This window comes from Stegastes partitus, unplaced genomic scaffold (genome assembly GCF_000690725.1).
Source record: "Stegastes partitus isolate 25-593 unplaced genomic scaffold, Stegastes_partitus-1.0.2 Scaffold279, whole genome shotgun sequence".
Lineage (NCBI taxonomy): Eukaryota > Metazoa > Chordata > Actinopteri > Pomacentridae > Stegastes > Stegastes partitus.
In genome coordinates this window covers 34,596-60,239 of record NW_007578010.1, presented here as the reverse complement: position 1 = coordinate 60,239, position 25,644 = coordinate 34,596, and the positions used below count along the sequence as shown (strand labels likewise).

At 38.9% G+C, this 25,644-nt stretch overlaps 1 protein-coding gene across 2 annotated transcripts; it reads left to right on the top strand.

Moving 5' to 3' along the window:
* Nucleotides 1–1,559: 1,559 nt before the first annotated feature.
* porb (P450 (cytochrome) oxidoreductase b) lies at nt 1,560–25,091 on the top strand. Of its 2 annotated transcripts, XM_008282604.1 has the most exons (16): nt 1,560–1,622; nt 4,948–5,135; nt 13,712–13,760; nt 14,729–14,857; nt 15,502–15,654; nt 17,640–17,764; nt 18,374–18,463; nt 18,680–18,778; nt 19,097–19,213; nt 19,352–19,470; nt 20,018–20,199; nt 20,368–20,517; nt 21,102–21,369; nt 21,772–21,917; nt 22,321–22,406; nt 23,441–25,091. In XM_008282604.1, the coding sequence occupies exons 2-16, from the start codon at nt 4,957–4,959 to the stop codon at nt 23,583–23,585; spliced, it is 2,037 nt and encodes a 678-aa protein (XP_008280826.1). In that variant the 5' UTR covers nt 1,560–1,622; nt 4,948–4,956; the 3' UTR covers nt 23,586–25,091. The 2 variants fall into 2 exon arrangements, with proteins under 2 accessions (XP_008280826.1, XP_008280827.1); XM_008282605.1 differs by lacking the exons at nt 1,560–1,622; nt 4,948–5,135 and adding an exon at nt 9,682–10,024.
* Nucleotides 25,092–25,644: the final 553 nt, after the last annotated feature.

The following is a 25,644-nucleotide window of genomic DNA, read 5'->3' as shown; positions in this document are numbered from 1 at the left end:
TTGTTTTTCTATGTGTATTGAGATAATAATATGAAATGCAATGTAAACTGAAATTGTAGTCTGTGTGGGACTGTACCTTAGTAAATTTACTCACGTATTTTCATTTTGTGTTTTTATTTTAACTCTAGTGAAGTATACCACAAAGAGAATATCGTCAACATGAACTTCAATTCCACTATTACAACAACATTTGAATCAGAAATATCAAATGTTCAACAAATCACTGACAGGCAGGGTCGACGATGTATTTATGTGATTTACTTGAGTACAATTAGTAATATCATGCTATGAAAGAACTCTTAGAAGTCAAAGTCTTGCATTTAAATGTTTACTTTTCAAAAACACAAGTATTAGCAATAATATATAATTGTCAATAGCAAAATCACTTATTAATAGGCCCCTGTCAGTGTCGTATTGCTGTACGCTATTGTCAGTTCTTAATTCTTAAGTGAAATTGTTGAAAAACTGAACAAAAACAACACAGAGAAATGTGTTAGAAAACAACTATTTATATATATTTTAAAAAGTAATAACTTAATAAAAACTGAACCAAAACTAAAAACGAAGACAATAATTCACACATATATGTGATGATGTGATATTTTGTATCTAGTACAAATCCAGTTGATACTATATACTCTCCTGTATTGATATAGAAAGGAGGATCATATCATTTACATTGATAAGTGGTGGGAAAACTTGTACAGTTCATCTATAAATCGAATATTTAGCATGAAAATAGCTAAAGAAAATTGTGAGTAGTCAAGCATTTATTTCCCAGAAGTCTGGGGTGTTTCTTTATTTGCTCAGTGACCTAACCATAAAAACATTCTTTTATCGTACTCAGTGGACAAAGGTGGAGTCAAGGCCACGTTGATTGCAAATACTGGCCTTTAATATCATATGGCTGACACCAGCAAGTTTCAGCCGGAAGAGCAAAACAGTGGATAAAGGTCTTGGTTTTTATCTCTAGTTTACTTCAAAAGTTTACCTCAGTACAGCACCTGAGTAAATGTATTACAGTACTTTCTACCAGTGCTGACAAGAGTTTATGAGTGCTTCTGAATTTCAAGACTTTTAACTTACTGTGAATATTTTCCCCATTAACATTTTTGTATTCCTCATTTTATTAAAGAGTCTAAATACAGCCAAACATGGCTGTTGAAACTTGTGTCCTTGGCACTGGAACATTAACACTACTTAGCACTGAGGAGGACACGTTTGATAAATCTCCCTTTCACTGTGTCAAAGATACATGGAGCTTGTTCTGCTGGATGCATTACATAACCATGACCTTTGCCTCCCGCCTGCACCTCCACAGTTATTTATTATAGCGGAGAACACGTGCGCAGTGCTGTTGTAGACCGGCCCAAATAAAAACCTAACTAAAATAATTAAAGACGCTTTTTTTTCACGGTCCATATGAGTCAAAGACTCTATTTGAAACGACTCGTCTGCAACTTCTCAGAAAATGAAAACGCAACTGCAGGAGGTGTATTTGGCAGATAAAATGGAAGAGTCCTCCCCCACTGCCTGGACGGAGTTGGTACGGCCCTTCATGGCGTAAAGTTTCCTTCCGCATAGAGCGCAGTGTGAGTCTGACACAAAGAGGAGAGGAGAAGGTAAGCTGCACTCCAAACTCAAAGTTTCAAACGTTTTACATCGAGCTGTAGTCTGTGGCAGTCTGCGAGGATCAATTTTCAGCGATAACACGCTCACATTGAAGCTAGGAGCTTGAAATACAGCGAAAGTACGACGCTTTTAAACAAACATTAGCTTTAGACAAGTCCTTACTCAAGTGTTACGCAAGGCTAACTTATCTCGTTTCATCAGCACGTGTACTTTAAAGGTAGAGTTAATAACATTTGTGCACATTGTGTTGCATATTTAACTGTAGTGCCTCTAAATTAAACAGTATTTAGTACATTATCGTGTTTCCAGCCGGTGTGTCACGGTCCAGGGAATAGTCAGGGCCCAGTCCCACTGAAAATCACTTTCCTCGCCTTAGCTGACCGCCGGTAGTGTTTTGGAAGCAGGGGAGAAGAAAGTATTCAGAAAGGAGACAAGTTGAACTTGGCGAATCTTAAAGTTCACACACCTTTACTGAAACCCGCTGCCATCATCTGGACTGTTACATAAATTGCTTGTTCAGAGCAGAAGAGCTGAAGTCAGGATGACCTCCAGTAAACTGCGGCTGGTTTAATGGTCATTGATACCCGCAGCAACAAACTGCTGCTAAAGCTTCATTCATATGAATTAACTGGTGGTTAAGCAGAGGCTCACATGATTTTCAATACACCATGTGTTGGCAGACAGTAGCCTCACACTTAGACAACATTTGACAGATATGAGTTGCGCAACAGTGAGTTTATGAGATTAATGATTTAATCTGCTGTTGCATAGGTATTTGAAACAGGTGAGGCTATTCAAAAACACGTTTACTGTTATTTAGGTGTACCGTTTCATAGGCCAAAGGAAATAATGCCTTTGGGTAATATTTGAGGTATGATCATAAAAAATACACTTGTTCAATTAAAAAAAAACTGCATTTCCACCTCTGGGATGGGAACAAGAAAAACTGTGATTACTCAATTCATTAGTCATCATTAAAATAATTCCCTGTATTTTTGTGTGTAGTCAAGCGAGTCTTGTTGCTTACTCACACCATTGTAAACTTGAGACAAAAGTAGGTTGTGTACTCAGGTTGAGCTGCTAATTGATCCCGCTGGGAGGTAACTAAGCACAGTAGTAGCAAAGGGATATAGCATCGTGAAATACAGGAGACCCAGTATAAGCTGTTTGTGGCCATTGCCTCAGTTTGGTGCTTGTTTTTCCGGAATGATCATGTCAGTTTTTGTGCAGCAGCTAAAATTTATACAACTTTATTTGTTCTAACCCTACTAATAAAAGTGTTTGTAACAGGGTGTCTTGATAGTTAAGGATGCATACCATTTTGTTGCATTTTTTCTTATAAAAAGAATTTTAAACGGTTTTAAAATCAGCTTTGAAAGCTGAGGCAAAGTTTTAGAAAGTTGTTCCTAATACAGTGACACTTGCGTGTCGCTATTGCATAATATTTCAACCAGAAAGCGCTAACAAAGTTTTACAGCTGTAACAAAACAAAAAAAAAAAAAAGGTGCTGCCGACTACACATGTTGGTTACAATTGTTTGATAACCAAGTTTAGACAATCCTTATTGAATTGTGTGTTTGTTATGTGTGTTTATGCAAAAAAAAAAAAAAAAAAGGGATATTGGTTGATGTATTGTTAGAATTTAAAAAAATGTTTTATTATATATTGGTATCTCCCAAAAAAATCCTGTATTGATCAGGTCATAAATTTAATAAAAGCCGCAACTGGTAGCTTTTATTTAAATAGTACAGTGTTAAACATGTTGCAGCTGCTGTGTAGTTACCGTTATGTTTAAAAACTCAAAACGTCAGCAAATTTGAGTTATGCAACCCTGTTTGTTTTATTCCTGAAAATGTCCTTGTTACAAAATGTCAGATAAAATAAGAGATGATCCCACACTCGTATACCATTGCAGTGTGCTGATTTGTGAAAATATTATGAAAGTGTTCTTTTTAGGAATTACTGGACAGCGCTTTGTATTTCTTCATGTTAGATTTTCATCTGTCCGTATCAATCAAATTAAAATCAGTGTGATTTGTGCGCCTACTGGGCACACATGCTATCTATGAATTGGTTTGCTTATTTACCAGCGGGTCAGCAGTTTAGTGGTGAGCTTGAGTTTTGGGCGAGTGTCTGCAATGCTGTGTCATGTTGTTCAGAGTTGTGGACTGGCCAGATTACAGGATCAGAGAAAACCTGATCTCATTGTTGTCAGTCCTTCAACCAAGTTGAAACCTGAGTGCTCAGTACATGAAGTCCTCTCGTGCTCAGTGTGAAAAGAGCTGATGTCGTTGATGCATGACAAGACATTCCTCAATCATTGAAAGCAGTGGCTTACAATGTCATAGCATGTTGAGCCCAAATGTAAAGGCAATTGTCCAATAATGCTTGCACAACAGCTGCCATTGTATGATATAGCATGCAGAATATTGCTCACATATGTCAGCAATCATATTGTTCTATGCAGCGGCTTAAGCACTTTTTTGCTGGAATCCCACGTCGTGTTCAGTTAATTTTTTTAAAACTCAGACTGTTCTAAAAAGTACATTTTATTTTGCATTCACAATAACATCCTTAAGTCACTGGTATCGGCCAATAAACTTTCAAATTAAATATTGTCTCAAAATGAACATTGGCATGGAGTTACAATAATGCTGAATGCAGTGTCTCCAGATCTAACATCTTCAGGGTTTCTGTGACAGAGAAGTTATTTATTTACTTGTTTTCCAACTTGTTAAAATGGGTTTAACCAGCCCTGCTTGTAGCTATTGTCAGGATTATCTCGAGGAGAATCATTCAAGTCTAAAGTAGGATGGTTTTTACAGTGTCATAGTTTTTGTCTTTCTTTTCCTAGTTGCTATGTACATTTGAAAAACATGCTTTATGTCTGCACATGCCTGTGGGCCATGACAATGAAAGTTTCTCATAATATTATGTTTTTATATCCATTTTAGTAGAGACTTGATATCCTTTGTAAACTCAACCAAAATTAGTTGGCTTATCAAATATTGGCAAAAATCCAGTGTAACGCATGCATAGATTTTACATTACAAATCACTGTGCCAACAGCTTCTGTTATTATTGTAAATATGTCTAGTCTGTGTTTTTCTAATTAATATTTTGGCCTGTAGAATGATTAAAAAAAAAAAAAAAAAAGCTAGTCCTTGACAATCACAACTGTTTTTCTCAAACTGCTTATTTAGTTTAACGAACAGTCAGATAATACATAATAAATAATACATTTACTATACAGTCATCACCTGAAAGAGGCAAATACTTTTCCACTTTAACTGTGTTGTTTCTGTCTTTGCATAGAGCGGCGACATGGCAGACATGGACCCTGAAGGCACAACCCACACTGAGCACATGATGGAGGAAGAGGAGTCTCTCCTCAGCAGCCTGGACCTCATCCTCTTCACTCTATTGGCTGGCATTGTCCTTTATTTTTTCATGAACCGCAAGAAGCCTGAGCCCATCCCTGAATTCAAGAAGCTCGACACGCCGTGAGTATCCATTTAGGGTACACTGGGGTAAATATTTAGGATTTTTACAAGCAGACAGTCAGGTCTGGATTAGCAGGTTTCTTATCAGGTCAGATTCCATGTTGCTCTATGAAGAAAAATGAAGACTGCTGCCAGGTTAAGAAACAAAGTGAAACACTTAAACTTCAAACTGTAATGAGAAGAAACTGATTTTTCAATTAAAAAAATAAATAAATAAATAAAATAAAAAAAGTTTTTTACGTGTTGCATGCACTAGTGTGAGTGTATGAGTATGACTACAACTTGGGACTTCAAAAAGTCTTCATTTTCCCACCTTGCTGCCATGCAGTCAGAACATGTGATGGTTATACTTTAAAGACCTTGTCATTATTTTTGGTTGCATGCAGTCATTGAAATTTGGTAAATAAACCTTAAACATATTTGTAAATGTTAGCTACAGGCCACTATGTTGTACACGCACAACCATACATGTGGAGGCATACTTGAACAGTAAAGGGAATCAGTTGTGGATCCACAGTTTGCTTTTAAGAATCACAGGTGTTATGAATTTGGCTTATGTCATCGGTTGAGTTACGTTTTCTCTAAACTGTACTCTCTTTGCATCTGTTTCACATCAGTAGCGCTTCTTGTTAATCCAGTAACATGTTGGCAGGCAGGAGGTTTTGCTGAACAAAGCTTCCAACGAGGCTCTGTACTTACTTTGACATACCAATGATTTTTTGAATAGTAAATTGTACAGTCATGATGCTATATATACCTTTGGCCCCAGAATTAGTTATGTGTACCATGTGGGCAAATAAATTCCCATTAGCTCTGCTGATCTCAGCTCCTTGTCACCTTAATGAGGCAGAAATGACCTTAACTCTTTTGTTGGACTAAAGACTGCATTAGTCATCTGTGTGAATATGGTATTACCCTCAAACTGGTTTTCTAATTTATCTAAAAATGTAGTTATTGCCGTATTATATTCAATTTTTCAAACTTTGAAATTAAGTAACTACTTTTTCTTGTACATATATCTTGTTTGTATAAACAGCGATAAAATATGGGTCTGGAGTTATGAAAAGACTAAATGGGAGGTAGGGGAGAATCTGGGTTAGTTTTTCTTAATTAAAATATTTTTTAGGTTGATTGTTAATTTCTTTTTTTTCTTTCTTTTTTTTTTTCTCGAAGAAGCATCTATTCTTCACTTATAAATTATAACTCAGTGAAATTCTTTATTCTTTGCATAATCAAGCTTAGGATGCAAGTTGTGAAAAACAGTGGAAAAAGGCCTGTAATGATTTCCTGCAGTTCAGCCTGAGTTCTTTAGATTTCTTATTTTATACCACCAACAGTCTATTCAATTTAAAATGACATAAAACAGAGAAAAGAAAAAGGAAGCTGGATCCATGTGTTTAATCAGTCCAAAAATAGCAATAACAATTATTTGATTTTGATTTGACTATCAGTTTAAAGCCCTTGACACAAGTGTGTGAGGGTGCACAGTGTAATGCTCTCGTCAATGTTTCACTAGAAATGACCTTTGTTTAGTCACACCCTCCCCTTTTACACAGTTTCTCTCATGAACTCAGCTGATCCCTCTATCTGTGTTTTGGGTGATCAAGATCACATCTGGACAGCTTCAAGTTCAGTTCATATAACTCAGTAGAATGTCTTTGGAGCGATTGCTTGTGATTGAATCTCATTTTCCCTCTATATTCAAACACACATTTACATCACATTGTTTGTAATCCATGTGAGGCTCTCTGTGTCTAGTCTGCCAGAAATTAAAAGAAGTAGAAGAAATCCCTTCACTGGTGCTCAAATAGATATGTACCCACTTACCCAGTGGTTGTTGTTGTTTGAGTAGCTTGTCTTTCAGTGTGATCAAGGACACGTTTATCTGTACACTGCTAAAAGAATGTGGCCATATGCAGCTCAGACCATGTCCAAATGTACTGTGAGCGATCAGATCTTAATTCAATTTTTAAATTCAATTGTATTTATATAGCACAGTTTACAACATATGTCATCTCACAGCACTTAACATAGTAAGGTGAAGACCTTCTGAATTTAAACAGAGAACCCAACAATCCAAAGTTGCCTTTGGACTCCCTCTGAGCAAGCAGTTGACAACGGTGGGAAGGAACCAAAAAAAACCCAGTGAGAGGAGGAAAAAAACAATTCAGACAGAACCAGGCTCAGGAAATGCGGCTATCTGCCTCGACCGGTTGGGGTGAGAGTGGGGATGAGGGGGATGGGGATAGCAGGACAGCGGATGCAGAGCAGGCAATAGAACAGAACAATAAATATTTTGGGGGTCGGTGAGGCCAGCAGCTGCAGATCAGAGATGTGAAGCTCCAGATCCAGAGATGTCTACAGAGAGAACAAGCATGCGTCCTCAATGTATCTTTGATATATTCATAGCTGTACCTAAAGCTGTCCGTTTGTGATGGGATCATGCAAAATACGTGTTAAAGTGGAGTGAGGCGCTTTTGTCTTTAGTCAAAAATTCCGCATTAATCTTTCAGCATATTGTAATTTACGTGGTCTGAGTGGAAGCTAAACTTCAGCACCTCCTCCAAGTCCACAAGAGCCCACACTGACCACTCTATGGGCAACCTCATACCCCTTTTCCACAGAGAAGAACCAGGTGCTGGTGCCAGTGCCAGGGACGTCCTGGTGAAAAAACGTCACAAATCACCGCTTGTGTGTCCCATTCTGTGTTTCCATTGGTCTTGGTGGTCATGATAACCCCGCCCCCAGCTCTGACGTACTTGGTTCTTAGCTCTGGCCCAGCAAAGAGTTGGTGCTTGCTAAGCACCAGTTTTTAGAACCTGGAGCCGGTGCTTAGGTGGTGGTGGAAACACAAAGAACTGGTGCTAAGTCAGGCTCTGGCTCCGAACTAGCACTGGGACCAGCTTGGTGGAAAAGAGGTATCAGCAACTACACCACAAGGGCGTTTCTCGTTTTCAAGATTTCTGCCTACAGCAGCTTTAATGCCAGATATAAGCATTGTGACCCCACCCTCCCGCTGTTCACTCCCCTCATTGCTTATTGGACTTACTGGATTGCTGGCAAGTACAAGCTTGCCATTGGCTGTACATTTCATGCAGCTTTCTCCTCCTCTTCCATTATGTAAATGTTGCTGTTTTCAGAATCCCTTTCACTACTGCAAACAACAATCTATGGACAGCACTCAGAAAATTTCAAGTTTTGCTGAGGATTTGGATCATGCAGGAAGGCAGCCCTGCTAATTTTTTTCTCAATGAATTAATCATTTTAATGGCAGTGCTCACCTCCTTGCCTGCAAATGTTTCACCAAAACAATTCCCTCGTCACTATTTTGAGGAAACCCAATGTATCCTTGGCTTAGCTCAGAAAGCAATCCAATCCAGTATAACCGTGATTGGTTTAAAGAAATACAAACAAGCTTAGTGTTTTTTCCCCTTATTGCAGAACGATGATGAGGTGCAGCCAGACCATTATGTGCTGCAGAGTAGTCTGGCAAAGCAGTGTAAGACTACTTATCGGTGGAGTGATGGAGGCTTGGCTTCACTTCAGTGAACTCTCCTTGCACTGGCTACATTTTTAGTCCCTCCCCAACCACAACACAATGTTTTTGGTCACCAGAGTAAAGCTGAGCCAATGGCCAGCAGCAGCCACACTTGCTGTGTGGTTGTGTGAATGGACACGAGCTCTGTGAGGGAGATCCTGGCCATTTGTGCAAAAACAGGAGCTTGGCTTGAGAGGGAAAGACCCCTGGAGAACATGTTTTGCTTTGGAAGAGTATGTATCTGTGGAGGGTGGGGATACAGGAAGGGAGCACAGAGCAACACAAGCACCAAGCTGGTCTCCCCTCCCCTTAAAGGGGCAGTGATTACCTAACTGTTATGAAGGGGGCGTAGTCTTCCATGTCTTTCCTGTGCTTTTGTTTTTGGCCCTGAACCCATTTTGAAAGTTCCCTGGAGAGCAAATGAGGAGGGCGAGCCAAGTTCCTTTTGTGAGCCCTCTCCAAAGGTGGAAAGTTGAGGCAAAAGACAAGAAACCCTTTCTTTGCCCTGAGTTACTTTTTTTTTCATTCTTCTTTCCCCACTCTGCTGTTTTTCTTTTTAGAGTGTGTGTGTATGTGTGTGTGTGCGGGCTGAGCTGCTCTGCCATTGGAGTAGAGCCATGTCACAAATGGAATCCTTTTATGATAAATGAGGTTGCCATAGCAATGACATTCCCCTCTCTCCTCCAGTGAGGTGGGGGCAGGGGATACTTCAGAAAAAAACTACCATTCACAGCTCTTCAACCCCCTTCAGTGATCCACAGAGGAGTTGCTCTGATAACTAGCCAAATTCTCAGAATGGATCTTGTAGACTTTTTCGTTCGTAACACCTTTCAGAGCGGAGAGGAAAAGGGGCGGGGATGAGGAGGAAGGCATTTTCAGCCCAAGATCATTTCAGTGTGTGTTTGTGTGAGTCAAAAGTGTGGGTCTGCAGCTCGGCTACATTTTATGGGAAAGTCAGTTTCCCACCATTGTGTTCTCAGCGGTTGCCAGACACTGACAGGGCTTGTAGGCTGCTGTGCTGTGTGTGTGTATGTGTGTGTGTTGGAGCGCTCTGTGTGGAGCGCAGACGCTGCTGGTTTGAGAGAGCAGCACAGGAAGAGGCAGAGTTCAGATCGCGTTGGAGCCTCCAAGGTGACGGCAGGCTGTTCTTCAAGTGTTTCTCTGCCTTTCTGGACCGGTATTACTTTTCCATCCTTTGGCTGTGGAGTGTTGACGTCCTGCTTTTGATTTTGAGCGTGGCGGCTCCCGGCGTGGCCTAGCCAGTGGTGCTAGTGGCAGTGTGAGCTACAGGGCTGCATGCCATGGGCTGTGTCTTCTCCCTGCCAGAGGACAGGAGATATGCTGCTGAGAGGTCAGTCAAGTATTTGATTTACTGCTTCAAAGCACAGTAAATATGTTTTAATGATGCTTGCATGAAATTTCCTCAAATATTTGCGTCCACTTCCAGTCTAATCCTGCTCTTTGATTTAATAGCACAGTTCACACTGGGGAAGTTTTTGAATCATATCTTATAAGTAAGTGCTGAACTGGTGGCTTGTTTCCATTGTGAGCTCTGCACACAAGGTGTAGTTGCTGTCTTCCAGAGAGGGTAGATAGTGTTATCAAAAACCATGTTCCCAGGAGGTTATGTAAGAGATGGAGATAAAATCTGTTTGACTACAAGCACAATTTAATTATTGAATGTTCTGTTCTTTTGTCCCTTTCCCCCTCAAGCATTGACCACACTGGCCACTCGCATATGTGCAGCCTTGCTTAATTTTAATCATCAAACAAACTTAGTGTAATGTTTGATATTTCTCTTATTTGTGTTTTTTAATAGTTTGTCAGGTCCCAAAATGGAAAAACGTGGCTTTGATTGTTGCCTCATAAGATCACCTCTATGTTTGAATGAGCTTGTGTTGCAGAGGAAGACTGAACTGAGTCAGAGTGCTTGTTTAAAAAGGACTAGTTCCTGGATGGATGAATGAATGGAAAGTTTTGTTTTGACACAGTGGACACTGGATTTACACTGTAGTCTAGATCATACAAAGGGCAACTGAACACGAGCATGCTTTTTTTAAAAAGTGAGACTAACGCCATTGCAGAAGAGAGAGAAAATGTTTTTTAGAAAATCAGATCACCTTGGATAACAACACTTGTTGATTTGCAGTGCAAGCCCTTTGAACGTTAATTATTATACTTTGTTCCAACATGCTACTAGCCGAGACTTTTACATTTAAATTTTCACCTCTGTTATAATCTGATGTGAAGAGTTAATGTTCATAGAGACAGTCTTTTTTTATTTTCTTTGTTCCTATTTTAGGGAAACCAACATGAAAAACACATGATTTACAGCTGATTCTGCTCTCAGTAATGTTTGGTTTCAGGCTGTATCAACAAGTTCCAAACACTAGACATGTCATCAACTGTGATCAGTTTTACTTTTCAGTTGTAGATTCTACTGTGATTAAACAATATTATCAATCAGTTATCTGACTGAGAAATGACCAAGGAGTTGACTAAAATCCTGTCTGTGCATGTCCTCATTAGCTATCATTGGAATGTCATAAACAATTATTTTGTATTTGTAAAGCTGAGGAAATTAGTAAAAAGTGACGCATATAGCTGCTTTTTTGTTTCACATGTGCTCAGGAGACTTGCGCTGTGTAGGCTTTGAACTCTGGTAACATGGCTGTTGTCTAATGAAGTACACAGAAATCCTCCCCGTTGAGTGAGTTTGGGGCCAGTGAGGCAGACGGTCTGAGCTGATAGCCGTTCAGGCAGATCCTGCTAAAGCTGTCAGGAATGCTTTGGCCTGAGGGCAAAGGCAAGTTTTAAATTTTGATCAGGAATTTACACTTTGCTTTAGAGAGCAATCTGTATAAACCATGGGCATCAATTTTTGCGGCGTGTTAGACATCAACCCCACATGACCCGCGCTGCTTTTCTCTTCAAGGTTTCTAGAGGGCATATTTTTTTACGACTCAATCTGTGGTAGAGATAAAAACGAACTCTGATACTCCTTCATGCTTTTATTTGCTTTAAAAGTTCACTTTGTGTCAGATAGATTCAGTTACAACAGAAAATGTGTCACAATCACAGACATTTAACAACAAAATGCTCTGCAGCAGCATCACCACCCATCAAACACAACTAAATGCAAGTGACAAACCTCACATCATCCGGGTTTGTTTAACAGAGCTTCACTGGAAGGCATGAAGGATCTCAGGGCTCGGCTGGTCTGCAGTGGTGGTACCCTGCACCTCAGTCCTGATGCTAACAACTCTAATTCACCGTAGAGCGGGTGTGATACATCACTAAGGATTTCCCACCCTTTCCTCACCACTCGGGACTCACAAAGCAGTGTCATACTTGTTATTGTTGGCCTGCAATCTTGCTTGATATATTAGCAATCTTGTAGAGTTTGTTTTTATTAACTGCAGACAGTGAAAAATACCACGCAGTGAAGCAAAAAGTTCAAATACTCTTCACAAATGATTTGTAGAAATTAAAAAAAAAAAAAAAACACTGTACGTCTTTCCACCCTGATCTGTCAACACGACGTAAAAGTGTTATAATCCTGTCTTCATATAGGTTAAGTCAGATCTAGCGTTTTAATATACTGCCGCTCAATAGCTGTGCTACAGTCCTGTGCTCCTGAATAGTGAATATCTTAAAGATAGTTACGCAGCCTTTTGTTCCTTCTTCAGTGCAGGCAGAACTGCAGCTGTGCACTCAGAGCTTTGATGCTGAATGAAGCAGCGCTGCCTTTTATTTGCCTCAATAATAGATTTAGCTTCCTATGTTCCTTTTTATTCACCGGTGTTTGTACATGTTGTTTTGATCGCTTTCGATCCATTAATGACTTCCTTGAGGGAGTCTGGACCAGGATTTTGAATTATCACAAGGTCTGACCCATAGCGATTACAGATCAACCACTTCCCCCTCTGTACTATTGAGAGTTGCGTCCTATATGTGCTTTCACACACAGTCAGCATGAGTAATGCTTATGTGACTGCTGAGTTACCGTTTCTGGGAGTTTTGTCAGAATAATGGTAGCAATGACTAGACAAAATGTTTAAGTTGCTCAAGAATTGGTGCCCTACATTTAAAGACTTAAATCACAACTTACAATTCTGATCAGTTTGATCCTATTACTATGACTTTATTATGGCCCTTTCCCAATCAGGCAATAAACAGTCACCCTGACTTTATACCCGGTTCTTCTCTATTCCCTTTCTTTTGCCTCATGTTATTATCTGGTTGTATTTATTTAATGTCTGTTGCTCTTTCTCTTGTTTGCTTTTTTAAATCGTTTTATTGCGAAGCACTTAGTGTTGTCTGCTCTTAAAGGTGCTATATAAGTAAAACGCACTTACCCTGATCTAGAAGATCATTAAGCAATTGAGTCTGTTGAAGCATGCTCCTGTCTCATTAATCATTATTCTCCTGGATGTTTTTTCTTAGTAAAGCCTGGTCACTTCTGGAGTTGACCTTTTTATTGATCTTTCAGGCCTCACTGTGAGCTTCACGTGTCGTGTGTGTTCCAACCAATACTATTTTTTTTTTCTGGTTAAATGTATAATCCAGAGTCTCAACATGACCCCCAGCACTGCAAGTCAGAACAACATTCAAGGCTGCTGTAGCTCAGGTTTACTTACTGGTGGTCACTAAATAGACAGAATTAAGCTTTTTATTCTGTCCTACTATTGTTCCGAGTAATGTCTGTAAAGCTATCACAAAAAGGCCCACATTTTCTGATGTGATCAGGGTAAATACATAAATCGTTGAGTCCTGCTTGTTATAATGTCATGAAATGTATGTATACAGACCTTTAAATGATATTGGCTGCACAAAAGTATATTGACCACCAAACTTTTAATTAACTATTATTTGGAAAAACAACTTTTTTTTTCAATTTTATTTTAGAGCTACAGTAATTCCCACAATGGATATTGGTGAACATGGTCATTGCCAAATAGTGTCCAATTACAGTTTTATTGTGTTGTAATTTAATAATGACCCAAATCTGCTTCTTTTTTTTTTTTTCCCCCCCCAGAGCACCCACCGCACGAGAGACAAGTTTCATCGAGAAAATGAAGAAAACTGTGAGTGATTTGCTTCAATGGCAATGTTGTGGGTTTTTTTATTTCTTCATTTGTTGCTTGTTTATCCAAGTGTTAATTCTGGATGAAAAACCGATTTTAAAAGAGGAGTGTGAGTCATTTGGACTTGCAGCTATACTTTGTTGAATAGTGTGAATGTCGGGGCCCTTTCTGGTTGATTGACCTTTATGTTGGTCTCCCCGTAAATATCTGATGTATTTACTAATTGCTGTCTCAAACTCCTTTTTATATTGCGTTATTTTTTCCTTACCCCTAGCTCAAAATCAACATCAATTGAGGTGCTAAAATGTAGTTTTCTGCCTCTTTTGCTTGGTGTATGACGCATATAGTGACTGTAATTGTCTCCCTGCTAATGTGACCATGTCAAGATTTCAAAACACTGTTTGGACATTTATGGTCCTCTACTTTGAAGCCAGAACTGACAAAAGACTTTGGTTTTGAATCATGTGGTTTTGCAGCAAATGGTTCAGATACCATGATGGTAGCAGAAAAGAATTTCTGCTCCCACTGCTATTTAAATACGCATCTGCTGGTCTTTGTCATGAATTATCTTAGCAACACTGTAGCCAGGGATAAAACTTTTGTTAATCGGCACACAGGTACAAATAGAGGTCTTTGGTTTTGTATTACTTAGTTACTATCGTCAAACAAGCAAAGTTGTATCAGCCTTTTTGTTTACATTGTACAGTTTGGGCTGTATTAGTATCGCCTCCCTCTCACATGCAGAAGTGCTGTAGTTTCCAAATGTAGCATGTCATGGTTTGGAAGAAAACATTCAGGATATATTTTGGGTAAATTACAATAGATTTATTGCGTTGTGCACTGAAATTGTCCCAATGTAATAGCTACACAGACACTAGGCATGATTAAAAGCTTAGCTGTTAATTGCAGTTGTGGGAGAAAGCTTTTAAATGCACATTGTAAATGATTTTCTGTCCTTGTGTTGACAGGGAAAGAACATCATTGTATTCTACGGCTCCCAGACTGGCACAGCAGAAGAATTTGCAAACAGACTTTCCAAAGACGCTCAGCGCTACGGCATGAAAGGAATGGCTGCTGATCCAGAGGAGTATGACATGGTAATTTGCATCAGTGGAGCAACATACAAACCACAGAGTTAAAGTGAACAGAAGTCCTTTTTATTCTTTGGCTGTTAATACTTAAAGCTGCCAGTGAATGAAAAAGTAACAAGATCATTGCTGTGCTGAAGACTGAACATGTCAGTGTGTAGCAAATTCAAAGCAATCAACCTCTGGACATCTTAGTAGTGATAATAATTACATTTTTTATTGAGACTTTTGCCATTTTTATTTTAATCTAATACATATTGCTAGGGACTTCTCTTCTCTTATAATTATTCTACAATTCCACAATTTCTTTTAGCAGACACTTTTATCCAAAGCGACGTACGTGTGAACGTAATTATGAATCCAGTGTGCTAAACTAGAACGCGTTCAGGCAAGCGAGTACACCACATGCTCATATCAGAATGTGCGCACTATTTCAGTCACAATAATACAAAGTGCACAATATTATGACCTCAGGTTTTATCCCAGACTGTGTTGTACTTTTGTGAGAATTAGCTGAGACATGCACAATAAACTTTGATTACTTTGTCTCATTTGCAGGCAGGAAACAGCACTCAGATACTGGAGACAAATTTCGTCAAAATGATCAGTTTGTCAGTGTTTACTGTTCCTGATCTGAATGTTTTGTGCTACAGGGGGAGCTGTCCCGTCTGTCTGAGATTACCAACTCCCTTGCCATATTTTGCATGGCAACCTATGGCGAAGGAGACCCCACGGATAACGCCCAGGACTTCTATGACTGGCTGCAGGAAAATGATGATGAAGACCTCTCTGGACTAAACTACACTGTAAGTCTTTGTGCTCACGTTTGGTCTAAAGCACGGGTGTCGAATCCTGGTCCTCGAGGGCCGTAATCCTGCATGTTTTAGATGCTTCCCTCTTCCAACACACCTGATTCAAATGATCAGGATCGTTATCAGGCTTCTGCAGAGCTTGATGATGAGCTGATCATTTGAATCGGGTGTGTTGGAAGAGGGAAGCATCTAAAACATGCAGGATTGCGGCCGTCGAGGACCAGGATTGGACACCCCTGGTCTAAAGTCTTGCAAATTCAAGATTATTGTATAGGAAACGCATTGATGTTTATTGATGCATAAACAGGTTGTTTAGGGTTCCACAGTGTGCTAAGCTGCCGACATTGAGAGCAAAATGCGTATTGCACATGATGTCTCCGACCACACTTTGTTGTGCGTTTTCTGTTCTGTGTGTGCTTGAGCTTACTATCCCTTCATTTATAAATTGTTTACCTTCTCCCCAAATACTGATTTTTCTGTCATTTAAGATCAATTAAAGTAACTCATTCTCAGATTTGCTAACCTGAAACTGTTAATTATTGCATAGAGTGTAGTATTTACAACAGGTGTTTTTGCTCTGAGCAGTTAATCATATCAGCTCATCTGGTCTCATAGACTTAATATGTACAAGTGACGATTTGTCATTGTGTACATTTACTGCATAGCTTTTGTTTTGCTCCCTAACTACACCCTTACACTATACTGACGGAAAGGTCTTTTAGTTTTTAAAGATAGTATAAGGTAATGCTACTCAGATGTTTGAATAGCTAGCTTGGACTTCTGATATAAACAGGGTGGATTTGCATTGCTCCTCTAGCAAAGATGAAGGGTATGAATCACGTGTAGTTACATTCAGATGTTTTTACTGCAGCATCACAGCCTGTTTATTTTGCGATTCAGTCAGTTTGCATGTCTGTCTTACTGACATACAACAGCAGGCTTCACTAGCACGAGCTGCATCGTGCTTTGTGAGCGCCATGAAAGAAAGGGCTTTGTGTGCCGACTCACATGTGATCTATCTGTTCGTGTGTGTCTTTGTGCCATTGTTGGGGTGCAGCGTCCATGGCCTCATTTGAGTGAGGAACTTGATTAGGGGAAATCTAGTTAAATTCTCAGACATTGTTAAGTCCTTTCCCCTGTAGTTTATCTTTCAACTAAACAGAATAGCAGTCAAACAACTGCAGTGATGGATTTATTATTTACATAAGAGTATTTTAGAATATTTTTGTTATGAATTCTTATTTCTAACTTAACCTTCTGAACCTGTCACATTTTTACTTATTATGTGCTCATTTTTCACAGCAGTATAAAGTTCTGCACTTCAATGGAAACAGCACAACCTTGTTTAGAAATTGGGTCTCCGAATGCAAGCTATTTTGTTGTTTACTTTTTTTTTTTTACCAACTAGTTGTCTTTCACACTACTCTGCACATCAACGTATTTCACTGTGCTGAATGTGTCGTCCAACAGCTTGTATAACAGTTTTAAGCCATGCTGCATTTATTTTACTAATCAAGTATGTTAAATTTTCTTCTGAATCTCTCAAATGTGTTTCCATTCAAGTCTTCTCTCTGCTCAGCCTGCAGTTCACCTTAAAAGTCATTGTTATGTGAATATTGACTGCAGTTGTCTTCAATGGCTTCTCAGTTCCTCAGAGGAGTGCAGATTTTTTTAATGGCATATGGAGCAAACTGTTAAAAGAGACATGTAAAACCATAAAGTGGTAAAATATCGTAGTTTTAGGCTAAATTTGGTTAATTTTCCTGACAGAACTGCACATAACACATGATTTCTTTCTGATTTTACAGTTTTGGGTTCTGATAAATGGTGTAATGTTTGTGTGTGCTTGTCTCTGTTTTTTGTTTTTTTTAATAAAGACAGCATACCTTTCAAACCTCCTTGCAGGTTTTAGGGTTCTAAGGTTTTGTCAAAGCCATGCATCGATAACTCTTCATTATTGTACCCTTGTCTGCCTCCAGGTATTTTCTTTGGGCAATAAGACATACGAACACTACAATGCAATGGGAAAATATGTGGACAAAAGGCTAGAAGAACTGGGAGCCAAACGCATCTTTGATCTTGGTTTGGGAGATGATGATGGCAAGTAAGTGACCAATTAATCCTCTGAGCCTAAAACAAAGGAATGATCCCTGTTTTCTGTGGTGCAGCACAAACTACATCATGTTGGTTTACAATCAGTTATCCTGTAAGTACATGGTCAGCAGCTGAACCAGGATGGTGCTTGTTGCCTTTGGAACTTACTGAGCACATTCACACCCTCAGATGATTAACCCTTTACATTGTGAACGTTGTATGAACCTCGCGAGCAACTCACAAGTAGATTGTTAACCATTGCCCACAAGCTTATCTCATAATTCAATTGACAGATTGCCATAACATTTGCTTTGAGCATGGCCCATGTCCTGTAAAGCCACCTTCATTTGACCCTTATGGCCACAAAACGGTTGAAATCCTTAATATGTTTTCTTCATCCAGCAGATGTTGTGGGCTGCAATAAAAGTTACTTCCTGAGAGGCAGATGTGTTATTTTCAGAAGTAGGGACAGATCATTATTCTCGTCTATTTTGTCTTCTAAGAAACATTATGAGCTATTTTTCTTAAGTGGTTTCACATGAAAGTAGAAGAAAACTTTGTGAGGCAACATACTTTTTGAATCAGTGTTAATTAAAACGGTCTGCTTTTTGTTTTTTAGTCTGGAAGAGGACTTTGTTTCATGGAGAGAGCAGTTCTGGCCGGCCGTCTGCGAGCACTTTGGAGTCGAAGCCTTAGGAGATGAATCAAGGTGCATTTATGGACAATTTTTGTGCATTATTTGATCATTTGTGGGGTTTCTTTTTTGGTTGGTTCTATTAATCTTAAATTGTCTTCCCCTTTGCCTGTTTTGTTTCCTGTAGTGTCCCTCAAAAAAAGATGTTTCACTTCTCTGTCTTAACTTGGTTTCCCCTCTGAATGTATAAAGTGCATGAAGAGCCTAACCTCAGTCTGTTCTTTCGCACAGCATTCGGCAGTACGAGCTGAAGGAATACACCGACATCAACATGAACAAAGTGTACACAGGAGAAATTGGCCGCCTGAAGAGTTTTGAAGTCCAAAAGCCGTAAGTACTGTAGCAGAGACTCACTTACCTACCAGAACTCATTCATCGTTACAGTGCTGCCTGATCCGTCATCACTCACATGTCATCTACAGTCATAACTGCAAAGTTTACCAAAGGTCACTGTGTAAAAATGAAGCTTTGCACCCCCTAGTGGACACGTGAAACACGTGTCTGACATCTCTTTTAAAGAAATATTGCTATTTCATTTACTAAGAAATACAACTTGGTCGTTTTTATTCAGATGAATTTTGGTATATTTTATGGCCATGTGTAGCATTTTTGAAATTGCATGTTTCAATGTCACTCTTTTATTTTTAGGCCCTTTGATTCAAAGAACCCTTTCCTGGCTCCAGTCACCGTTAACCGCAGACTCAACAAAGCTGGTGATAGACATCTCATGCACCTGGAACTAGACATAACAGGCTCCAAGATCAGGTAAGGCTGGTCAGATATAGATAGGCATTTGCTGGACAAAGCTTTTTTCATGTCCCTGATGTCATGCAACTGGATGACCAACTCTGATTTACGCTCTGCTTTATGAATACAGATCAAAGTCTAAATCTGTGATTTCAGATATGAGTCGGGAGACCACGTGGCTGTTTTCCCCACAAACGACACTGCGCTGGTGAACAAGTTGGGACAGATCCTTGGAGTGGACCTTGACATGGTTATCTCTCTCAACAACCTTGATGGTATGACATTGACAACCAAAGCACATTGACTTCTCGCCTACAGTCTCACGAAACCCTCCTTCGATATCTGTCCATCTACTTGCAGTATCAGCCGCAATTACATGACATTGTTGCAATCTAAATAGTTGACTTTTATTGTTAATTGAATACGTTTCCTGTGATTGTGAAGATAATCACATGTACTCTGTGGTTGCATAAGTAATTATTAAGACTGCTCCTGTTTGATATCAAAATTACAATGAATTAAATAAAAAAACCTTCAAACATGATTTGCTTAACACTTATTCGATAGATATTTATTTGATTATTTCTGATCAAAAATGGCTTTTAACAGACATGAAATATATTTATACATACTTTACCCTACTTTAATATGTTAAATATGTTGAAACAGTTAATACTTACTGAGTTATCTTATTGTCAAGGTTGCACGAAGATAAACAAATAATATATTATCTGTATGTTTTGATGATGCTTTTCCTTCATATTTTCCATTACCTGTGACTGCTGAAAGGCTAAAATATCTGTTTGCTATTTTGTGTTATAGAGGAGTCCAACAAGAAACATCCTTTCCCCTGCCCCACCACCTACCGCACAGCCCTCACTCACTACCTGGACATCACCCATCCTCCTCGCACCAACGTCCTCTACGAGCTGGCACAGTACGCCTCCGACCCCAAAGACCAGGAGAATATGCGCAAGATGGCCTCCTCCTCCCCCGAGGGCAAGGTCAGTGACATGTGGTCAAGTTTCACTGGTGGCAGTGTTTGAATAACTCTTAACCCCAAACTTCAGTCATTATCTAGTTCTCTACATTATCTAATCTTCACTGGGCCTATATCAACCACTTTAAGCTTTCTTCTTAAACTTACTTCTGTTTGTTCTGCCTTTCTACAGTCATTGTACCAGACCTGGGTGTTGGACTCCTGTAGAAACATCCTCCATATACTTGAGGATATGCCCTCTTTGAAGCCTCCTATTGACCACCTGTGTGAGCTGTTGCCTCGTCTCCAGGCTCGCTACTACTCCATCGCCTCCTCGTCTAAGGTAATTCTCTCTTTATTCTGCAGAAAATAAAACAACAACAAAAAAACACACACACACACATATATATATATATATATATATATATATATTAGTTACCAGTCCATATCAACTCACAAGAGTCCATTTTACAAATGTAAGCGACAGAGAGAGCTCCAGTGCTAGAAGACGGGGGTGGAGATGTGGGGGTGACAGTAACACATATAAACAGAATATACAGAATGTAAGGGGAAAAAAATAAATACAAAAAAAAAAACATTTAAAGAAGATGAGGAGAACCACCACCATGCTGATCCCTCTTTTCCTGTCTTAAAGTTGATTTCTTAAACCTTGCCATATAAAGGTCCTTTTTAAGTTTAAGAAGGAAAATAAGTCTTTCCATCTCATGGATTTCCGTAATAATATTGAACCAATTATCTGCTGTAGGCCGATTAGATTTCAACCAATTTCTGGTGATTGCCTTCTTTGCTGCTAAAATCATAATTTTCAAGAGATATTTGTCATTTCCTGTCAATTCCTTTTTCATAGCTGCTGTTTTGGACTGATACTGACCAACAAAATGCTCATAATTCTTCTCTGTTGTATAGGTTCACCCCAACAGCATCCATATCTGTGCCGTCGTGGTGGAGTACAAGACCAAGACCAACCGCGTCAATAAGGGAGTTGCAACCAACTGGTTGAAAAACAAACTGGTCACTGACAACGGCCACAAGTCAACTGTTCCCATGTACATCCGCAAGTCTCAGTTCCGCCTGCCCTTCAAAGCCACCAACCCTGTGATCATGATCGGGCCTGGGACTGGAATCGCTCCTTTCATGGGCTTCATCCAGGAGAGAGGCTGGCTCAAAGAGCAAGGTATTTGTAGACAATATGTGCTGTGCAGTGTGTGTTTGTCTGACATTTTCACAACCAACTGATTATATGAGGAAAGAAATACACTATAAAAAAATCTGTGAACATGTTTGTCATTTCTGTCCTATAGAAAGTTTTGAAAAGCTGTAAACATTAAGAACCAAAGCAATTAAAAATATATGCAGAGAATCAATAGTCTAATAATAAATCTTAATTTATTAACATGTGTTGTTTTCGGCAATGTGGCTAATAATTCATTATTTCCCCATTGGAGAGTCAGCATTCATTTACCTCTAGACATGTACATAGATGTTACACTAGTTGGTTAGTGCACAAATGTTCAGAAATGTTGTTTAAATTTGTCACATTAAATGAATTGCTGTGTCCTGACCTGTTGCTTCACAGGAAAGGAAGTTGGAGAGACAGTGATGTATTTTGGCTGCAGACATAAGAATGAGGATTATCTCTATCAGGAGGAGCTGGAGGAAGCAGAGAAGAACGCTGTGTTGACACAGCTTAATGTTGCCTTCTCCAGAGACCAGGAGCAAAAGGTACAACTGTCACCCTGACAGCTGGAGCTGCAAACTGCTGACCAGCTGTGGTTCAGATAGAACAGTGCTTCAGTTTGTAAAAGCTGCTTGGCTGGCAAGAGATTTTTGCAGAAACATATTGAAGCAAAGTCATTTGCAGAATGTAGATTTCATTGTTTAGTTCCAGGACTTTCTAGTGGCAGTTAATATCAGTTGCTTCATTTCATTTGAAGCTTAGGTAAAAAAACAAAAAAAACAACAGGAAAATACTAGTCAAAGAGCAACAGATGTATAATACTGCATATTATTTGTCAGCACATGTTGATAAACTAGATATGTTTCTTTTGGTGTTTGAGCTTTTAACCATATTTACCCTTAATATATAGACTCACATGAACAATGTCTTTCTTTATCCAAAATCAAGGTGTACGTGCAGCATCACCTGAAGCAAAACAAGGAGAACATCTGGAAGCTGGTTCACTCAGACAATGCTCATATCTACGTCTGCGGGTAAATTACACATTTGATCAACAAAAAATGTGAAATTCTATGTATTCAGAAACATTGAACCTTTATGTTAATGTATTTATACTGTGAGGGAATTTTGTAAAATTTAATTTTTGTTGCTCATTATTTGAAAAAAATAATAATAATGGCAATTTGATTGAAAGGAACCAGGAATGTACACTGCTGGAAGACAGTGTTGAAAGAACTCAAGGAAAACCCAAATTGTTTTGGCGCCTCCTAGTGAAATACTGAGAGTTGATTAAAATCTGAGTTTACAAATCACAATTGAGGTTGAATATTAGTGCTTTAGTGGTAAATGATCTTTTTACTAACCCTCTGAACTCCAAGCAGTTTCTTGGTATGTTTTTGCTCCTGTCACATTTTTACTTCCTGTGGCGTCAGTTTGTACTGCCACCTCAATGAAAACAGTAAAATCACAGCTAGACTTAAAGAGAACTCAAAAATGTCTTCTTGGTATCACCAGAACTTGCTAAACAATTTGACCCTACGTATTTTAATATTTACCTTTTTAATTTGCTTGCATACTTTTCTCCTCCCTGCTCCATGTAAACATGGCCGACAGTTCAACCCAGTTGAGCTGAAAAGCTCAAATTTTTCATCATGTGATTGTTGTTCACAGCTTAGTCACTAATGGCTTTGTGATTATACAGGGGAGTGCAGAATCTTTTGTGTTTTACTCAATCTGGCTAAAACAAACACTTTATATTTGGTGAATCTTTTAAAACAATGTGTAGAATAATGTTGACGAAGCATAACCATATCAAGCTGATATTTGGTTCACTTTCCTGAACAAAGGACATTTACACAGAGGAGTTCAAGGACTGTCGTTAAAGTTAAAAATCTGATAACTCTCTGTTTTTACAGTTTGTGGTTCTGACAAATGATGTTATTTTGTCAGTCTAGTGAAGACGGCAGGCCTTTAGATCTGCTGATGGCCTTTAGAATTCAGAGGGTTAAATTACCAAGAAATATGCAAAATAAAAACATAAAGCAAAGTGATCTATTTCTTTGTGCAGGGATGCAAGGAACATGGCTAAAGATGTGCAGACGGCTTTCCATGAGATCGCAGAAGAGCTGGGCGGCATGACACGCACCCAGGCCACAGATTATGTCAAGAAACTGATGACCAAGGGACGCTACTCACAAGACGTATGGAGTTAAAGAGACCCCACACCCAGCCTCACTCTTTACTACTAAAGTGGTAGTTTTAAAGTTTCTATTTTTTTTTGTCTTGTTCAGGACTGAATATAAAAACATTAGACACTTGTTCATACTCACCCTGGTTCATATGAGCTACAGGTAGCAGAATATCATGAGGCAAACTCTACCTCAAAACCATTCCGTAGTTTTAATCTGTGTTTCCTACTTCTATATTCGCCGTGATGTGTCTGCTGAGGTCCTCACTTGAGCCGTGGTGTCAGGCCAAACAAACAGTCACTCACTCTCGCTAGCAGCGACTGTAAAGAGTCGGAATGAATGGATGAGGGTAACTTTAATGCAACTCTGGGCACGCTGAAATGATAAGTAGGCATCCTCTGGCTCGGAATTCATTAATCAAGAAAGCTTACTTCAAGTCAGAACAACGGGATGCAAAGGCAGCAAAGAGTCATCTTGACTTTGATTAGCTGTGTTTCGATTAGATACCGATTTGTAGATGTAACACCACAGCAGATTATAGAATTGCATCATTTGTCGAAGTGAACAAAAGGAGAGTTGTGTGTTCCTGCTGCAGTATGAACAGTCAGGCTTGTGACATTAAAGGATGCTGACTTTAGTTTCGCTCTGAGCTGATCTCATCGTGCTTTTAAAAGTACTTAAAGTATATAAAATATTTTTAAAACTGTAAAAATTATGTGAGGTAAATGTTTGATATAACAAAGCGACTTCATAGGTACAATTATATGTTTACCTTTGTATTTTGACAAGGGAGTTTGCCTTTTATGCATTAGTTGCTGTTCGTTTTAATCAGTAATGGTAACTGTTTGAGAGGCACAAAAAGTGATGCAAAGGGGACGATCATATGTGGAAGAACGTGAGATTATGTGTGTTTTATCTTCATTAATAGCCTGCCTGTAAACGTAGTAAAAATTCACTTCTGTTGGTACCCTGTAAGGTTTTTAAAATGGTAAAGCATTTGAAATGTTGGACTTGAAACCAGATCTGGCCTCCAAAAACAACTCTTGTTTATTTTATATGCATCCAAAAGGATTATTGGTTTTTTTTTATGGAGTAGTGACAGCCACGTCTGGCTGATTTTACTGTTTTACTTTTTCTTCCCTTTTTGCCCCCATCTCATATGCACCACTACACAGAGAAGATGAGCAGACATATCTCAACATTTTGTGTGTTTCTAGCATCTGTCAGTCAGATCACTACTTTTATAAGAATATGGGGAGTTTAGGGAGGTCAGCCAACCAGTTAAAGTGCAGCCGGTGCCTTGTTTAACACTGCCTTATGTATGAAGTTAGCATTTCAACCCTGATGGTTTACTGTCTTCTTAATACTGTTTATTTTTCTTTCATGCTTACATTTTGATAGCGAGTCAAACTCATCTGAGACACTTTACCCAGCGCTGTCACTTTTTGTTATTCCACTTTATAATGTAATTATTTGATTTTATGGAGGCATGCATTTTTTTAATGAATAAAATTGGAATAATTTGTTGGATTGATGTCTAATTTTGTGGGGGAAGGGGGAATGAATAGCAGTTTTTTGTTTTATTTAGCTGCATCAAAAGTCAGTAGTGAAACAGTGAGTACAACAACTTCCACACAAAATCTGAATTACTTTGCGCAAACAAGATCAAGGTACCAAAACCACACATGATAGTGTTGTAAACGACAGAACAGTGTACTTTAGTGGATAGTCTACAATGTGTAAATTCAAGCAGATAGAAATCGCAGTAATTTGCAGTTTGTCATCATGCATTCATTTTCAGCTCTGTCTTTCATAGTATTTATTAGGCAAAGAGATTTAACAACTGCTCCTATCATGACAGACCTGTCAAAAGCCCATTGACCAAAAGTGGACCCATGCTTTCTTTGTAGAATATGTATAAAGATGGGTCACAAAACAAGTCGTCCCTTATTGTCTGTTGATGGAAAACAAGTGAAAATATGTCATTTCTTAAAATGCCTTTAACACTTCTTTGTCGAGCCCTCAGATGGAAGATAGCTGGTGTTTTTGTCTTCTACCCAGTTCACCAACGTAGTTATGTGAT

Bases quoted from the DNA above. Each gene is read 5' to 3' on its own strand.
- porb (XM_008282604.1), top strand. From the start codon at position 4,957: ATGGCAGACATGGACCCTGAAGGCACAACCCACACTGAGCACATGATG. The intron at 15,655-17,639 runs GTAAGTCTTTGT...GTCTGCCTCCAG, and splicing joins TCTCTGGACTAAACTACACT to GTATTTTCTTTGGGCAATAA. The intron at 21,918-22,320 runs GTACAACTGTCA...TCCAAAATCAAG, and splicing joins CCAGAGACCAGGAGCAAAAG to GTGTACGTGCAGCATCACCT.